Below are 16,182 nucleotides of genomic sequence, written 5' to 3' on the forward strand. Positions count from 1 at the left end.
CTACTTAATAATGCTCTCCTTTCCAAGTTCCTCTTATATCTTCACATAGGAAATTCTCCTTATATAGTTTATCACATTTAATTTTATGTCATAGTCAGCCTCATGACCCCAAATTGCTCTCCAACTAGACTTTTTAAATTGACAGTAAAAATAATATAACACATCTGGAACATTAGAAAGGACCCTAAATTTATTGATGCAGTTCATCAATAAATGCACTGTCTAAAGAGAAAATTACCGTTTGCTGACTACTTATTAGGGTAAGAACATTACATATTATTTCATTTAATTTATGCAACAACTCTAAGAGGCAGGTACCATCCCCATTTTTTTTTAAGTTCTCCGCCACCCCCCTCCCCCCAACTCCAGTTCAAGCCGTTGTTCTCAGTCTAGTTGTGTAGGACGCAGCTCCCTGACCCATGTTGGTCTTACAAGCCTTGCATTCCAGCCGGCTGAGGTAGTCAGTTGCCGACCACTCACTCTGGCTGCCGGCTGCTCACACCGGCCACTGGCCACCAGCCACTCACAGCCTCTGGCTGCTCACACAGTCCAACTCCAGGTCGAGCTGTTGTTCATAACTTTAGCTGTAGAGGGCGCAGCTCACTGGTCCATGTGGGAATCAAACCGGTGACCTTGGCATTAGGAGCACAGCACTCCAACCACCTGATCCACCGGGGCCACCCCTACCATCCCCATTTTTAACAGGAGGAAACTGAAGTTGAGGAAAGTTAAGTGACAAACTGAAAGTATGCTCCTCCACTAAACTCACTGACTCTCAAAGTCTTTTTATTCCTTGGACAGTTCATATCTTAGCTTCTCTCCCTCTCATTCTCCCCTACTGTGAGGAGGAAATAATCTGAAGAGTACTGAGAGTCATAGGGAGACAGGTCATAAACCCAAATCTGTATCAGGGTATTTCTATGGAACACATTGATGACACTTGGAATATTTGAGTTATCCCAAAAGGCCTAAAACATGTTGGTCACGTAACTGAAACCACAGAGGATGACACCCAAAGACTCCCAGAAACAGGTCCCAATAACTTTCTGTGTTTATCCCTCTCAGACATAAAAATGAACTGGTAGTGAAGAAGCAGCTTTTACCCCAGTCTGAGTGCACCCCCAGAACCCAAAGTGACCACAGAATAGGTTCATACGAGAACAGGTTGGCAAGAAAGAAGGAAAAAGAAGCTCTTTGGCTAGCTCTAAGTAAGTATGCACTGTGTTTGCTTAACTCAAAACTCATAGTAAAGCCATGGAACGCTGCCGTCTTTCTGCGTTGCCACAGGAGGCAGAGCAGCACAGCAGATAGAACACTTTGGAGGTGAAGTGCCCTTGTTAGCATTAAAAAGAAGGAACAGACCCAAAAGGGAGTCACTTTTGCTAAACCACACCAAGATTTAGTACCTAACCTAACTGCAGTTTCAGACTCTCTTAGAAGTATAATTTTAAACCACTCAAGTCTGGAATTTCCTGATCAACACGAGTGAGGTAATCTGCCTGATAAAACCTGCTTTACCCTAAGGAAATGTGACTTTGCCAGAAATAATCCACTCTTTTAACCTCCTTCTCCCACCCTCCTTCTGCCGATAATAACCTTCCATTTCGTACAGCTGTGGGAGCTCCCTTCTGTTTGCTAGATGGGATGCTGCCTGATTCATAAATAAATTGTCTCAATACGGCCAATTAGCTCTCCACATTTACTCAGCTGAATTTTGTTCCTTAACATGCGCAAGCTGCTTAACTTTTCTGAGCTTCCATTACTCAGCTGTAAAAGAGTGATAATCATATTTTGCCACGGAGCTCTGTTAAAATGATTAATAGCATGACTTCTATGAAGTGCCTCATCCAGTAATTGGGACACAATAGGTGCTAGTTAATCAGTACCAAGTCGGCAGCCAAGATGCCGTGGTCATTTTCCAACGTGTGCAATATTTAATTTCTCTTCCTTGGCTCCTGAATCACTTGTTTATTTATAAAAGTAGCTTCATATGCTTCAATCAGGATTGAAGGAGTTTTTGAAACGAAGCTATGACTGAACCACACGGTGGGTGGACAAAAAGGAAGAGCTGTACTAAATCTAACCAAAAGTAACCTGCAAAGCAGACGGCAACATCCTTGAGCTGCTCTCCAAAGTGGCTGCTTGTCACAGAATGGCAGAGGGAGAAGTGATGGAGGTGATCTGATCATAAATTCCTAACTGGGCAGGTCATGGTGGTTAGTCACGGCCAGGTCTACAGCTTCTTTAGTAAAAGGTTTAAGTAAGCCCTGTCCATTGTTTTTGTGCATCTAGCTTAACACACCGTTGAAATGCCAGAATAGTCCTCTTTTCCGGACCCCTGGAAAGCGTAACTACACTCAAGAGAACACACAATCTTGGGAACTATGCTGTAATCCGATCCCCACCTTGCTTTCTCCCACCTCCATGTAATCTTCCTTAATTACAAATGTATAAAAGAAACTGCGAAACTTTCATTCTCTGAGCATTTGGTACCTTGCTTCCCAGCAATATCATCAGTTTGGCTCAAATACATTCTTATAAAAATTCTCCACAAGGTAGGGTGTTTCTTATGTTGACAACATGCTGAGCTCATATCCTTCTCCCTGTCGTTGCCTTATTAATAAGTTCTCAGCGACAGAAGTCCTTTGCTCACCAGCCCCACAATCCTGACCTAGAGCAGAACCAGTATGTGAACTAAAACTCTGCCAGTAACACGCAGACACCGAATTCAGCTGAGATCTCATCACTCACGGTGGTCATGCCTCCCTTGCTAGAGAGGAGGAGATGCATGCAAACGCCACAGGAATCTTACCTCAACTGGCGGAGTCTCTCCCAGCAACAGGTTATTAAAAATGGTAGCATAATCACCATTTAGATTCATCAGTTCCTCATGGGTGCCTCTTTCTGTAACACAGCCCTCTTTCATGAAGATCACTTCATCACAGTCAGCCAGGTACTAGCGCAGGGAGAGCACAGGGTTGCTGATATTTGTGTAGCTACCTCCAATCACCCATACCTTAGCTCAGCAGTTCTCATCTGGAAGGGTCTGAGCCCACCAAGGGGCATTTGGCAATATCCGGAGACACTGTTGGTTGTTATAATTGGGGGGAGGGGCACTAGTGCCATCCAGTGGATAGAGGCCAGGGATGCCTAGGACAGCTCCCCATAATAAAGAGCTATCTGGACTGAGAACCTCTGCTGAAGTTCTTTGTGCCTTGTGATGTAGTTCGGTTCCTCCAGTTTTTGACATAGATCTGCTGGTGGAGCCACAGGAGCCTTGCATAATTTCACACCTGTTCACACTGTACTCAGAAGTACACACAATTACTGACTTTCCGTGGCAGCATGGGGGCTTAACCCTCTAAACTCCACAACATAGGCAAAGCCGATGGCAACATCCTTGAACAGCTCTCCAAAGTGGCTGCTTGTCATGGGATGACAGAGGGAGAAGACCTTGTCTTCCCCAAACAGTTCCTACTTGTATATAGATGCTAACATAATGCTTTCCAAACTATCTCATACCCCAACGCCATTTTCAGCCTACCCCTTTTATTCACTGATTTATATGCAGAAGCTAACATGCTCCGAGGACCTCGGATTCAGATGGCAATCGGGTACACTGGTACAATGAGCTTTACTGGAACAAGAGCCGGGGGGCTATGTGCTGAGGACATGAACAGTGATGTTTCCAGGAATCTCTAGGAGCCCATGAAGGTAACTAGAAGGACCAAGCCCAGCTCCCTGCCTGACTTCTCAAGCCCCAGCGGGCAGCCTGGGGAAGAGAGCACCGTACCTGTAACTGGTGGGTAATGAACAGAACCGTCTTGGACTTGAGGTGCTTCTGGATAGCACTGTTGAAGATGTGGTTGCCCACATGGGCATCTAAGGCACTGAGGGGGTCATCCAGGATGTAGATGTCCCGGTCACTGTACAAGGCCCGGGCAAGGCTGATCCTTTGGCGCTGCCCACCACTCAGGTTGGTTCCTCGCTCACCAATCTACAGGAGCCCAGAAAGCACAGTGAGAAGGTTGACAGAAAGGGTTGAGGAAAGCTCAACGTGCGTATGCTTGACTGATGGTTTCAAAAATGGAGAGTGTGGAAAACATTAACTCTGAACCAACAATGGGATTTTGTTTAAAATCCACCTGACATGAAATATTTATATGCTTAAAACAGGTAGTGTTGATATCCCTGTCCTAAGGCACAAGTGCTTTCTAACATGGATTCCTGGTGAAAGCGAATCTCACTGTGTAGGTTTTTCTCCCGTGCATTTAAGATGGACTCCTAGGCGGTGGCTCTGGCACAGCCCTGCCACCCATCTTCCAGAATCCTCTCTGCTAAACACATTCACCATCAGGGGCAGAAGGCTTTTACCTCAGTCAGGTCACTGTTGGGGAGAATGGCCAGATCAGGCCTCAGGCAGCAGCTGTTCAGCACAGAGTTGTATCTGAAGGACATAAAGAGACCCAGCATCAGGGACATGGTTGGAGTAGAGCCTGCTGACGTGGGCTGCCTTGCGTCTCACGTGGTCAAGACGGAAAGCATGACAGAAACCAAACATTCCTTGCCTTTCTTCATCAAGTTCCTTCCCAAAGAGGATGTTGTCTCTCAGAGTGGCATTGAGGATCCAGGCCTGCTGGGCCACATAAGCGAAGGTTCCACTGGCTGCAATACTGCCCTCTAGAAGTGTCATCTAAGAAGACAGACACCATCCAATGGCATCATAACGCAAAACCATCACGCTAAGCCAACAGAATCCCCCACATTCCACAATGGAGTTGAAAGTTTTCGCAATTTCTTCAGATGCTTTTTGGACCCAAATCCAGACCTCACCTTTGTTCCACAGAGAGCTATAGCAACAAAAAAACAACTCAAAGTTCTCCTGGCTTATGCGTGATGGGAGTCCAGCACAACCCATGACTTGAATGAACAAACACTTCATTCAGCAACCTATAAGCTATTTTATATCTTTTCTTCCTAATTGCAAACTACTTTAATTAAGGGAAACACAAGTGGAAGGCCCTTTCAGAGTCCCCTGGGGAGGATGCTGTAAGGATTTAGAGCTAGTCCCCGCCTCAATTTGAGGGCAGGCCAACTCATCTGCAGAAATCCAGGCTGTTGGCTAGACCAGCTGCTTCTGTAAAATGAGGATTAAAGGGAGGAAAATTCCAGTTAGACATCAACGAGTACTATAGAATGTCCATACAATGATGGCGGACCCTCCACTCCAACATGAAGAGATTACACAATGAGCCATGTACTTTGAATTGTGTTTTAGGTTACAGTGACTGATATGTATTGATTTATCCATTTTATCCTCTTTCAGGGTTCCTTTTGGGGCTGACAATTCACAATTTGTCTTAGGTTAGGGATGCTATAGTTTAGAACAAAGTTTCATTAACCAGCCTGTTAGTACTTGCACACACAAGCTTGTACTCTCAAACACCACAACACACAGTGTACACACACAGGTGTCCACTAAGCCCCCTTCCGGACACAATGCTATTAAGGGGTGGCTATGCAGTGGGGATGGGGGACAGAGGAGATGCTAGTGAAGGGTTCATTTTGTTTCCACCTTTCCTGACTCTCTCTAGGAAATAAGCTCATTTTTCCTGAGACCCTTGCTAAGTCGAGTTCAGAGAAAGAAGCAGAAAATGTAAAGGACAATAACAAAATCTTACCTGGCCTAAAATGGCTGAAATTAGAGAGGTTTTTCCACTTCCCACACTGCCACAGATTCCAACCAGTTTACCCTGGAAAAAACACAGAGCGAGAGGGAAGCTCACTAACGGGCGACTGACCACTCCTCTCTAGAGACTTCCTATTTCTTTGAGGAAAGAACAACAACACATTAACTACAGTCCGTCAATGTGGGAATTGCATTCCTCATCACCCAGAAAGTCACTTACCTCTTCTCTCCTTTGTCAGCCACCTACTTCATAGGGCTTCTGTGGAGATACATTGAGGTAGCAGATGTATAGCTTTTGGAAAAATTAAATATGCCACACACATTAAGGTATCCCACATCACTTTTAGAGAGAACCAGCGGCTTTCCTACTTTGTTGGTAATCTGTGTTTTTTAATTATTTGTTCACTTTGTTGTTATTTTGGAAGATAGAACAGCAGTCAAAAAATTATTATGAGTTTTTTCTCCAGGGTCTATAAATTATTTCAGCAAAAACCATATATACTATTGCTTCCATTTTTGTACAAAACATTCCCAAGGATCTGAGGAATATCCATACCATCAATCCCACATACAAGTGGAAAACCAAGTCTGTGATTAACTGAATGTCCTCGGGCAAAATAGAGTTCTCAATGGACAGTGTTAAAAGTTTTCAAGGACAGACAGATGATTTTTTAACAGGGCCAGTTGTTTAGTAATCTTGTACCAGCTCAATTCTTGCAACAAAGGAGGGAATAAAGAGTAGTGCGGAAGGAGCATGGATTCTGGAGGCAGGTTGGTCTTGATTTGAATCCCATCTCCAGTGGCACTTCCCAATTGTTCGATCTTGGCCTTGTTAGTTAAACTAATACTGTCTCTCTCACTGGGCTTTGAGCAACTCGAGGGAAGGAATTATCCTTGTAGAACCAAGTACAGTATGTAGTACTTAATAAAAGTATGTTGGACAAACAGTTTTTTACATGGCCCAGGAGTTGGAAAGATTACAGCATGGTGGTAATGAAGAGACTGCGTTAGTTTCAATCTCTGCTCAGGTCAGTTAGGTTTACAGAGAGAAAGCTCTCTTCTGGTGACTTAAAAGAGGTATCAACAATGAAGCAAGTGAAGACATCAAGAAACATGAACTTCCCTTCCCTTCCATAAAGACAGGGGCTGGGAGAATTACGGTCTCTTCAAATAGCTAAAGTTCTGTCATGTGAATATGGGCTGTAAAGGGCAGAATGAGGACTAATAGAAAGAAAGTAGAAGGTAAATTTCCACTGGCTGTGAGGATTAATCCTCTAATAGAGCTGATTAGCAGTGTGATCAAGCTTCCTCAGTCATCAAGATAATCCTTATTAAATATGAAGTCTGTTGTTATGAGTGAACTGAAGTAAAAAACTGACTTGAATGCCCTCCAATAATAAAATCACTACTTGTTTCTGGTGGTCTCACCAAGGATCATCTCCCCCTCTTGGTTATAGCTTTCAAGAGCTGGGAGCTTTGTTCTCTCTATCGTCTCACCATGGATCTGTGTAACGTGGCTTTTGTCGGTTGCAGACTTGATTATCTACCACATTAGAATCCAATACTCCATACTTCCAGTTATGTAGGTAAATATTTCTTACCACCACCCTTGGTCCAAGGTACCCTAATGTTTCTCCTGAGTTAACTGTTCTCCTTATTTCCTTCCTTGTTTCCCTAAAATAATCTTCTCAATCCAGAAGCTAGAATATTTCCCTTCATACATAAATCGAATCACAACATTCTTCTGCTCCAAACCCTCAATGGCTCCTCTTTCCACTCAGTGTAGAGCCAAAGTCATTACAGAAGGCTCTGGCACCTGACTCCCCCTCTGCCCTCGGCTTCTGCTACTCTCTCTCCCATGCTCATTCAGTTCCAGTAACAGGCCTCAGGGTCTTTGAGCTTCTCTGTTCCTTCTCTTCTTCCCCCAGATATCCACATGACTCATTCCCTTACCTCCTTCAGGATTTTGCTCAAATATTACTTTTTAAATGAGCTTTGCCCTCAGGCAACCTATTTAAATTACAACCCTACCTGCTCCCTGACCCAGTACTCTCTCCCTCCTTTTCTTCATGGCCCTTATCACTATCTGACATACAACATACAGTCCCCCCATCCACAGTTTTCCCTTCTGCGGTTTCAGTTATTACCTGCAGTCAACCGTGGTCTGCAAACATTAAATGGAAAATTCCATAAATAAACAATTCATAAGTTTTAAACAGTGTGCCTCTCTGAGTAGTGTGATGAAATCCATGCCATCCTGCTCAGTCTTGGCCCGAACATGAATCATCCTTTTGTTACTACACGTTCCCTGCCCATTAGTCACTTAGCCGCCATCTTGGTTATCAGATTGACTGTCTCTACATCATAGTACTTGTGTTCAAGGAACCCTTATTTTACTTAAAAATGGTGACAGAGGGCAAGAATAGTGATGCTGGCAATTTAGATATGCCAAACAGAAGCTATAAAGTGCTCCCTTAAGTGAAAAGATGAAAGTTCTTGACTTAATAAGGAAGGAAAAAATTGTACGCTGAGGTTGCTGAGATCTATGGTAAGAACGAATCTTCCGTCCTTGAAATTGTGAAGAAAGGAAAAGAAATTCATGCTGGGTTTGCTGTCACACCTCAAACTGTAAAAGTTACTGCCACCGTGCATGACAATGTGTAGTTAAGATGGAAAAGACATTAAATTTGTGTGTGGAAGAGACAAACAGAAAACATATTCTAATCAGTATTGTAGGCAATGTGTGAGCCAGAAAGCAATGAACCTATAATGAAAACTTGAGCAAGGGATCTCCTGAAACAAGTGAGACCAAGCCATTTCCTGCAAGTAAAGGATGGTTACACAAATTCAGGAATAGGTTTAGACTGAAAAAGATAAAAATTACTGGAGAGAGACCCCAGTCATATAACTTTTATTATAGTATATTGCTATAATTGCTCATTTTATTATTAGTTATTATTGTTAATCTCTTACTGTGCCTAATTTATAAATTAAACTTTATCATAAGTATGTACATACTTATGAAAAACATAGTATATATGTTTATACATAGTATACACACACACACACACACACACACATATGGTTCAGCGCTATCCATGGTTTCAGGCATTTACTGCAGGTCTTTGACATATACCCATGGATAAGTGGGGACTATTCTATTTTACTTGTTTACTGTCTGTCCAGAATGTAAGTAAGCTCCACGAGGGCAGGGATTTTGCCTGTTTGTGGTTTTCTGCTGCTATGCCCTAGCCCTACAACAGTGCCTGGCATAGAGTTGGCACTCAAAAAATGGCTGTTAAATGAATGAATATATTACTACACCTGGGACCCGTTGGACCATATAGCTCTCAGCATGGTGCTGGGTCTGGGTCCGACTCATAGTCTGTACTTTAAAAGCCTTGAACCTGGAGCCAACTGCTAAAGGAGGGCTTCTGAGAGCCCGAAGTCCTGTGCCACCTGGGATGTGTGACATCATAATGATACCATAACGATCCTTCACTTACATTAAAAATAAACAATTACAACAAATCTGTCAATAATAGCAACATTAAGAATACTTATTACGTGCCAGGTTCTGTGCTGTGCACAGCCTAGTGATAATGAGAAGTTTATACAGAATTATAATAACCAGAAATAATTATTACAACTCTAATAACCAGAAATCTACGCAGGGCAAAATTTTGGAAAGTCCACTCGAATGCTTATAAAATGAGTATCTCATGGGATCAGTTGTTATTCTTTTCTATTGTTAAATGCCTAAATATCCTTTGTAGAGGTGGAGCTGGCCAGATTTGCTCCTTAGTTTAAATGCACTCCCAGCCACAAAGTACTTTGCTAAAAGGAACAGCAGCAACTTGCTCTTGCCAGAATGGCACCTGGTGGACAGATGGGGTGCGGGGAGGTGGAGGGGTTACCTCTTCGATTTCCAGGTCGATGTTGTACAGCGTCCTCTGTAAGCGGAGGTTCCCCAGGTGGACGTGCTTGCCCTCTTCCTCCTCAGGACTGGGCCGTTCGTCGCTGTCCAGGAGGAGGTGGCCCTTCTGCTCTGCCAGCACCGCCTGATGCTCAGTGTGCTCCAGCTGCCTCACCTTCTCTTTCTTGCCCCTGGCAGCCCTCTTGTCTTTTTTCGTTTTGGGGGTCAGCTTGGGTGAGTTCTGGATACTGGAGTGGGAGGAGTCCCAAGCCAAGGTGGCATTTTTCATCTCTATCTTGATGTGAGGACTGGCTGGTTTTTTCTTTATCATGTGAACCTCTTCCATCAGAAACAAACTCTGATAGGAGTTGTGAGAGAGGTGCAAAGATGAGACACTGGATCAAGACCAGTGAGACAAGCCTAGGGCGTACACTCACGTAGCAAAACACATCAGCTATACAGTGGAAGGAAGCTGAAGGGCAAAAGGTAGCTCATTAGTGTAGCCCAGCCTCAGGCCCAGTGAGAGGTCATGGGAGTGTGGGGACACCCTCAGGAGGGACAAGGGCCTTGTCAGTGGCCCCGCATCTACACCACCAGTTACATGCCAAACTAGCTTTTCTTTTTCCACCAGTCTCGTGGGACCATTTAACTAACCCATATACAGCGCCCTGTTCTCACCCATGAGTTGCTGAGTAGCAGTGGAAAAATACAAACAGAAAAACCAAAGGGCATGCCACTCTCCTCTACAGACCCTCATCACTCTGTTTCCCTTCCAGCCCACTCCTGCAGAACCTCAAAGCCCATACACTTCCTTCACCCACGACGTGGCACATGTCTGGGGGGAAGAGGCTGAGCTGAGACTGTGACTAGGCCTAGCTTGCTCAGGTTAGAAAGGAGTACCCAAGGTTTTTTCGACAGTAGAATACATCTTGCCAATAGGTTCTGTCTTCAAAGTCTTGCCTTAGAACTTGGGAGAATTCAAACCAAACGAACAGACTTGCGTGGAAGTGAAGGGTATCTCCCTCAGAAACATCCTTGGGAAGAAAATAAGACTCTTTCCTCCCACTCATTCCCAGAGTCCCACTGAATTATGTTAGGGAAAGAAAACTGGAATGCTCAAAAAGCGAAGTGTTTCTGAAATTAGATCTGAAACACAGACCAAAATAAATCTCATCCCAGGACTTATATGTGCCCATGACTTTGAACCCACTTCTGACAACTCTCTTAAACCAGTGACCCTCTCTATAGAATGCTGTCCCAGCTGCAGTCCCAATATGACAAAAAGGTTTTTTTTTAATAAAAGCATTTTAAAACATTAGAAAGTCTTTAGAGAAAAGATGACTTTTAGGGTCAGAACTCTTCTCTTAGTTACTGAGAACCCCCACTTATTTAAAAGTTTGCAGGTGCTACTAAATATAATATATAATCCTTTTCCCCGAGGGTAGGCCCTTTTCTGCTGGATCCTACACTTCTAAGCTTGCTCTTTTCCTCCCTTAAATCACCACGCCTCCTATCCATTCCTAATCCCCAATCTTCCCAGAAGTGTCATAATTCTAAATCTCCTAGATAATCTTCACTCTTGGTTAATCTTAGATTTAGTTTCTGAAAACAGCTGTTGGTTTCATTTGTTCAGGGGCTTTCTGAAAGACTGAGCTAAGAATAGCATGCCAAAGATTCTGACCACCTTCACAGAGTAAAGACATGCTGACAGAATTCCCTCATTTCTCTCTCCTAAAAGACCTTTTAAGCCTCAGTGGATTATTTAAAAATGTGCTCATGCTCTAGTTTGCACAGCTTCTTCCCCACAGGCTCCCTGCAGCCCTGCACTCCTCTCAGGAGGATTTTAGCTTCGGTTCATTCTGCCATGACTTGCTCAGAGGCATATGAGGGCTTCCCAACACTTGAATTTACGTGACCTTGGATTTGCACCTGCCAGGACAACAGAATCTTAGAAATGCATAAACCATAAACCCTCAACTTTACCACAGGACACTAGCCCTCAAAACGTGATTCTCATTCACTGGAAACATCAAATCAGAATGTATCTGTTGAGCAGAAGAAGGGACTGACTACTCATAGGGTAGCCAGATAAAATACAGGGTGCCCAGTTACATTTTGATTCCAGACAAACAATGAGTAATATTTGCGTGTAAATATGCCCCGTGCAATTGTTAAATGGGAGTCCTGTGTTTTTATTTGCTAAGCTGGCAATCCTGGTGACAATCTTATCAGAAAAGTTACAAGCTGATTTTTCACTGCCTTCCTACAGGTGATCAGCCTCCAGCAGGAGGAGGAGGAGGGGGAGAGGAAAGTGGAGGTGAGAGAGAGGGAGGAGGAGGATGGGGGGCGGAGCAGACTGCCAAGAGGAACAAGACAGAATGAGACTAAAGTCTCATGGGCATGCACTAGAACTGTGGTTAATTTTGTTTCCATTGTTAACTCTGAAGCTTCCTGGATCAAGGAAGGAGCTATGATGAGAAAAGCCACCTGCTAATAATACAAGTCCTCGCTCGCAAGTGAAGAGAAGAGAGCTCTCGAGAAACAAGGGGAGAACAAGTCTACACTATAAATTCCTATTTCTTCATCCAAAATGCCAACAATTCTGTTCACTAACAAGAACAGGAGGACAAATTTAGAGTCAAAACGTTTGCTTTCTTCCATGATTGGATACTGTGGGTTCAGCAAAATAAGTCTGTGGTTACAATTAGACCATTTCTTTTTACATGGTTCTGGATGTTAGCCTTCCAGCAGCCAGGTTGGGGTGAAGGAAGGCTGGGGGTGCATTCTTCAGGACTAGCTTTGTTGACCAAACAAAATTCACCTAGTTAACTGTAAATGAGTAGAATACAAATAAATCTGGGAAAGCTATTGTCCATTCTTCTTAAGAGGAAAACCCAGTTTGTTTTCTCCAGAACATCTAAGGTGATGATATTAATCCCTCAAACACCTGAGCCGCAAGCCTTCAAGCCACTGGCATTGCTTTTGTTTTGCTCCAGGTAGGCGGGAGATACTCTATGCAGTGGCTTTGTCAAGGGGTCCCAGCCCATACAGGTGTTTTTGTTTGTTTGTTTGTTTGTTTGTTTGTTTTAAGTAGTGACCACTTTCAGATATCTATTTCCCTCCACCCCCCCCAAATATATCTCCCTCTTATAACATGTATGTGTATTATTTTGGAGAAACAAAGAACAGTCACGACATGATCAACAAACCACCTTAAAAAAAACACCAAAAACCTGAAACTTAACTGCACTTCTCAATGTGATCTAATTTTATGACTATCCCATGTCACTGCCATCCCTGCATCACGAGTGCAACCACAGGCCAGGAAAAAGAAAGTATCAAAAAGGCTTAGCATATTGACCAATCAAAATGACGATAGCATTTTGGTAGAGGTGGATGATAGATCAAGGTGAAGAAAAGCTGATGGTCATCTGACAGTTCTGATCTTCTGGGTCTGAATCACTTAAAGGCCCAGTAAGTTACAACATATATCCACGTCAGGCCCCGGCAGAAGGGCCTAGATCTAAAGGGAAGCACTAAAATCCTGCAAGCCCAGAACTAAGTAGGCCATCTACAAAAGGTAAGAAGTCATGTTTATTTGAAAAGGTAACTAGTTCCATTCCTTAATTCAGTCTCCTCCACAGCCCCTTTCTTACCAACTTGCCAAACGGCTCAAGGTGAACAAAAGCCAAGTGTGGGCAGCCTGTGTGGCCCATTGGCATTAAGGGAACAGTTAGTTTTGCCAGGGATGGCTCCTGACAGGGAGGTGGACAAGCGAGCCACTTACCTTAAACCTGTCGACAGCAACCGATGCTTCTGAGAGGGATTTTACTGAGAACGGAGTTACTTTCAAAGCAAAAGTCATAGAATTGAAGACAGTCACCACTGTAAAGGCCTGAAAATTAGAAAAGAGAAGAAATTGAGCCTGACTAGGTTACACCACCAAAATAACAAGACATCATCAATTTCCTTTCAGGTTTAAGGAAGGCTGCAACTTGACTGTCAAATGTTGGTATGAGTCAGACACATTTTTTTTAAAGGTATAAAGTATGGAACATTCAATTAAAATTCTCAGTAAATTTGAACCACAGGATGATCTGTATTTTCAGAATTAACCCCAAAGTCAGGCTGACTGAAAACCACCCATACATTATTTGCACATTAGGGCTGCATCCTCACTCTTCCACTTCTCAGCTTAATCACATGAATGAAAAAATAGCTTCTGAGTATTGGGAGAACCTCCAAATCCAGAAACAAGAGGACCAGAGCATCACTGTATGTGGTTTTCCTAAATCTCCCCAAGTCCTGAGGGCGCTCTCACCTGTGCTGCTGTCAGATCAAAGCCAAGGATCATGTGAACAGAGAACGTCACCACGCTGGCAATCACCATCACGATGGGAGCCACACCGACAGTGATGCTCTGAAAATACCCAGCTTTTTCTAATATCCGCCGTTCCTCCTCTCGGGTTTCTAAAAATAAAAGGCAAGCCAATTTCTAAAAAGCAAGCCAAAAGAAACCTGCGATATTGCTCCTCTGCTACCAACCAAGACTTGGTAGGTTGTTAGCCACACGTGGGTTTTAAAACAACCCTTTAACACCTATGATGCCAAGACTCAGTCACTGTAACTATCAACTCCTATCGTTAGAGCTGGTACACAAGCCTGAGGTTTGACATGGATCGAATCACAGGAATGAATCTAAGCAAGCAGCACTATGTACACAGTACGACGCACATCTTCTGCCTTAGTCTGATTCATCTTGCAAGTGTCTTATGTTTAGAAGATACACTAATTGTATCTGCAATTGGCAGGTATTTTTGCTTATCTGGCTGTTGTTTATTTCTTGCCTAGATACTTATAGGAAAGACTGTACAACAGTAATTAAATTAAGAAGGATTTAAGATTTATTTATTGAATGTTGGCACTAGCATAGAGCCTTCACACAAAAAGTGGGAAGGGTGGTCGGAAGAAGATGAATGAAATACAATTTCTATAGGCAGAATAATTTTCTTAAATATTCGCAAAATTGACACACTTATTAACAGAGCAACCCTGCAGGAATTAGACCATGACATACGAAATATGATAATAAAGTGGTAAGATATTTTCAAACAAATGTTTAAACACAAAAGAAATTCTTCTGAGAGGCTATGCACTGATCTTAAAGGTATTACCACTGCCCAAACACATTGGGAACTACCTTCAGTTAGCTCGTTATTCATATTAAAAAAAAAAAAAAAATCCAAGCCATTGCTTTAACATTTATCATACACTTTGTCCAAGGCTACAATGAATAATAAGGCTCTTTTCAAACTAAAACAGGTAAAGACACCAAAGTCAGGGGATGAAGAACAAATGGAATCTCAGAGATTATAAAAACTACAGAAGCTAGAGCCAGAAGGGACCACCAGCTAACAACCACCCTACGCTTGGCAGATGTCCAGTTAGTATCTATTTGTTCCACTATTGGCAACGAACTCACTACTTAAGGAAGCAGCCTCACCCACGGCTGGATACCTCTGAGTGGTCACCTTCTCTGGATGACCACTCACACGTCATGTTTATGAACTAGAGACAATGTCCCTGAAGGTTTAATTGACAAGCCGAGCAGTGAAAATGAAACAGCTTCCTTGATCTGAACACTGTAGTTCTACTCCACCTAAAATTGCATGAACTTTTTAGCTGCGATATATTCAGGTTAGCTCATTATGAGGCTATGGCCAATTAACAGCCCATATCTTTTATATTGAAATTAAGTTTATATAAACAGCCCTGTGGTGCAGACAAGCCAGCATGTACACAGGCCTCCTGTCTTTCTCTGTTGTCAGCAACAGGGTTCTCACCCTGGCTGCACAGCTCCAGAGCTTCTTTTGTAAACTCTAAAGTGTCTTCTAATATATCCTTCTTAAATTTCACCTGTTTTTTAAGGCCCATCATTCAAACTTTTGTGGAGATCTTTTTGAATGACCAGTCTGTGCTAATTAATTATTCTTCCAAGCTTTGTGGCATTAACATATGACATGACTGCACTGAATTTGCAGATCATGATAGGGCCAGGCACTGAAAACCTTATAACTCAACATAAATCAATGTTTTGAAAAGATAAAAAAAAAACACACACAACAAGCCATGAAAACCCTTATAAGCGAGTAACAGAGCTAGGTCCAGAGTCCAGATGTCTTGATCCCCAGACCAGTGCTTCTCCCAGCACCGCCCCTCCGCCCTTGGGATCTCACAGCTAATTACCTCTGGTACACACACACCCACAGGGTGCAGAGAGGAGAACTTGACCACTTGACTGTTTCCTGTGATGTCCTCATGGCCAGACCAGAAAATTATGGGCAGGGTAAATATAGATAGGGATCTCTGCAACTAAATGAACCACTCATAACCAGCTGCGTTATCTTGGGGGGAAAAAAATCACAATTTTCTCAGGTCTAAATTTCCTCATCTCTGAGATGAGGTCATAGGTTCAAGTCTCTAAGATCCCTATCAATGTTAAGCTCCTAAAATCGTATTATGAGAATGTAAGTTATGCTCCTATGACATGGAGATTCCTGGTAGCTAATATGCTTAG

General features: G+C 43.1%; 1 protein-coding gene across 4 annotated transcripts in view; it reads right to left on the reverse strand.

Moving 5' to 3' along the window:
* The window catches only part of ABCC5 (ATP binding cassette subfamily C member 5), a 78,181-nt gene that overhangs the window by 32,789 nt on the left and 29,210 nt on the right, over positions 1 to 16,182 (reverse strand). For all 4 annotated transcript variants that reach the window (XM_019735793.2, XM_074328740.1, XM_019735795.2 and 1 more), the window contains exons 9-16: positions 13,927 to 14,075; positions 13,393 to 13,500; positions 9,607 to 9,963; positions 5,682 to 5,753; positions 4,569 to 4,693; positions 4,375 to 4,447; positions 3,794 to 3,997; positions 2,813 to 2,956 (exon numbers count right to left, since the gene is read on the reverse strand). In XM_019735793.2, the coding sequence (XP_019591352.1) occupies positions 2,813 to 2,956; positions 3,794 to 3,997; positions 4,375 to 4,447; positions 4,569 to 4,693; positions 5,682 to 5,753; positions 9,607 to 9,963; positions 13,393 to 13,500; positions 13,927 to 14,075 (1,232 nt within the window). The remainder of the gene's footprint in view (positions 1 to 2,812; positions 2,957 to 3,793; positions 3,998 to 4,374; positions 4,448 to 4,568; positions 4,694 to 5,681; positions 5,754 to 9,606; positions 9,964 to 13,392; positions 13,501 to 13,926; positions 14,076 to 16,182) is intronic.

The sequence above is a fragment of the Rhinolophus sinicus genome, linkage group LG01 (assembly GCF_036562045.2).
Source record: "Rhinolophus sinicus isolate RSC01 linkage group LG01, ASM3656204v1, whole genome shotgun sequence".
Classification (NCBI taxonomy): Eukaryota; Metazoa; Chordata; class Mammalia; order Chiroptera; family Rhinolophidae; genus Rhinolophus; species Rhinolophus sinicus.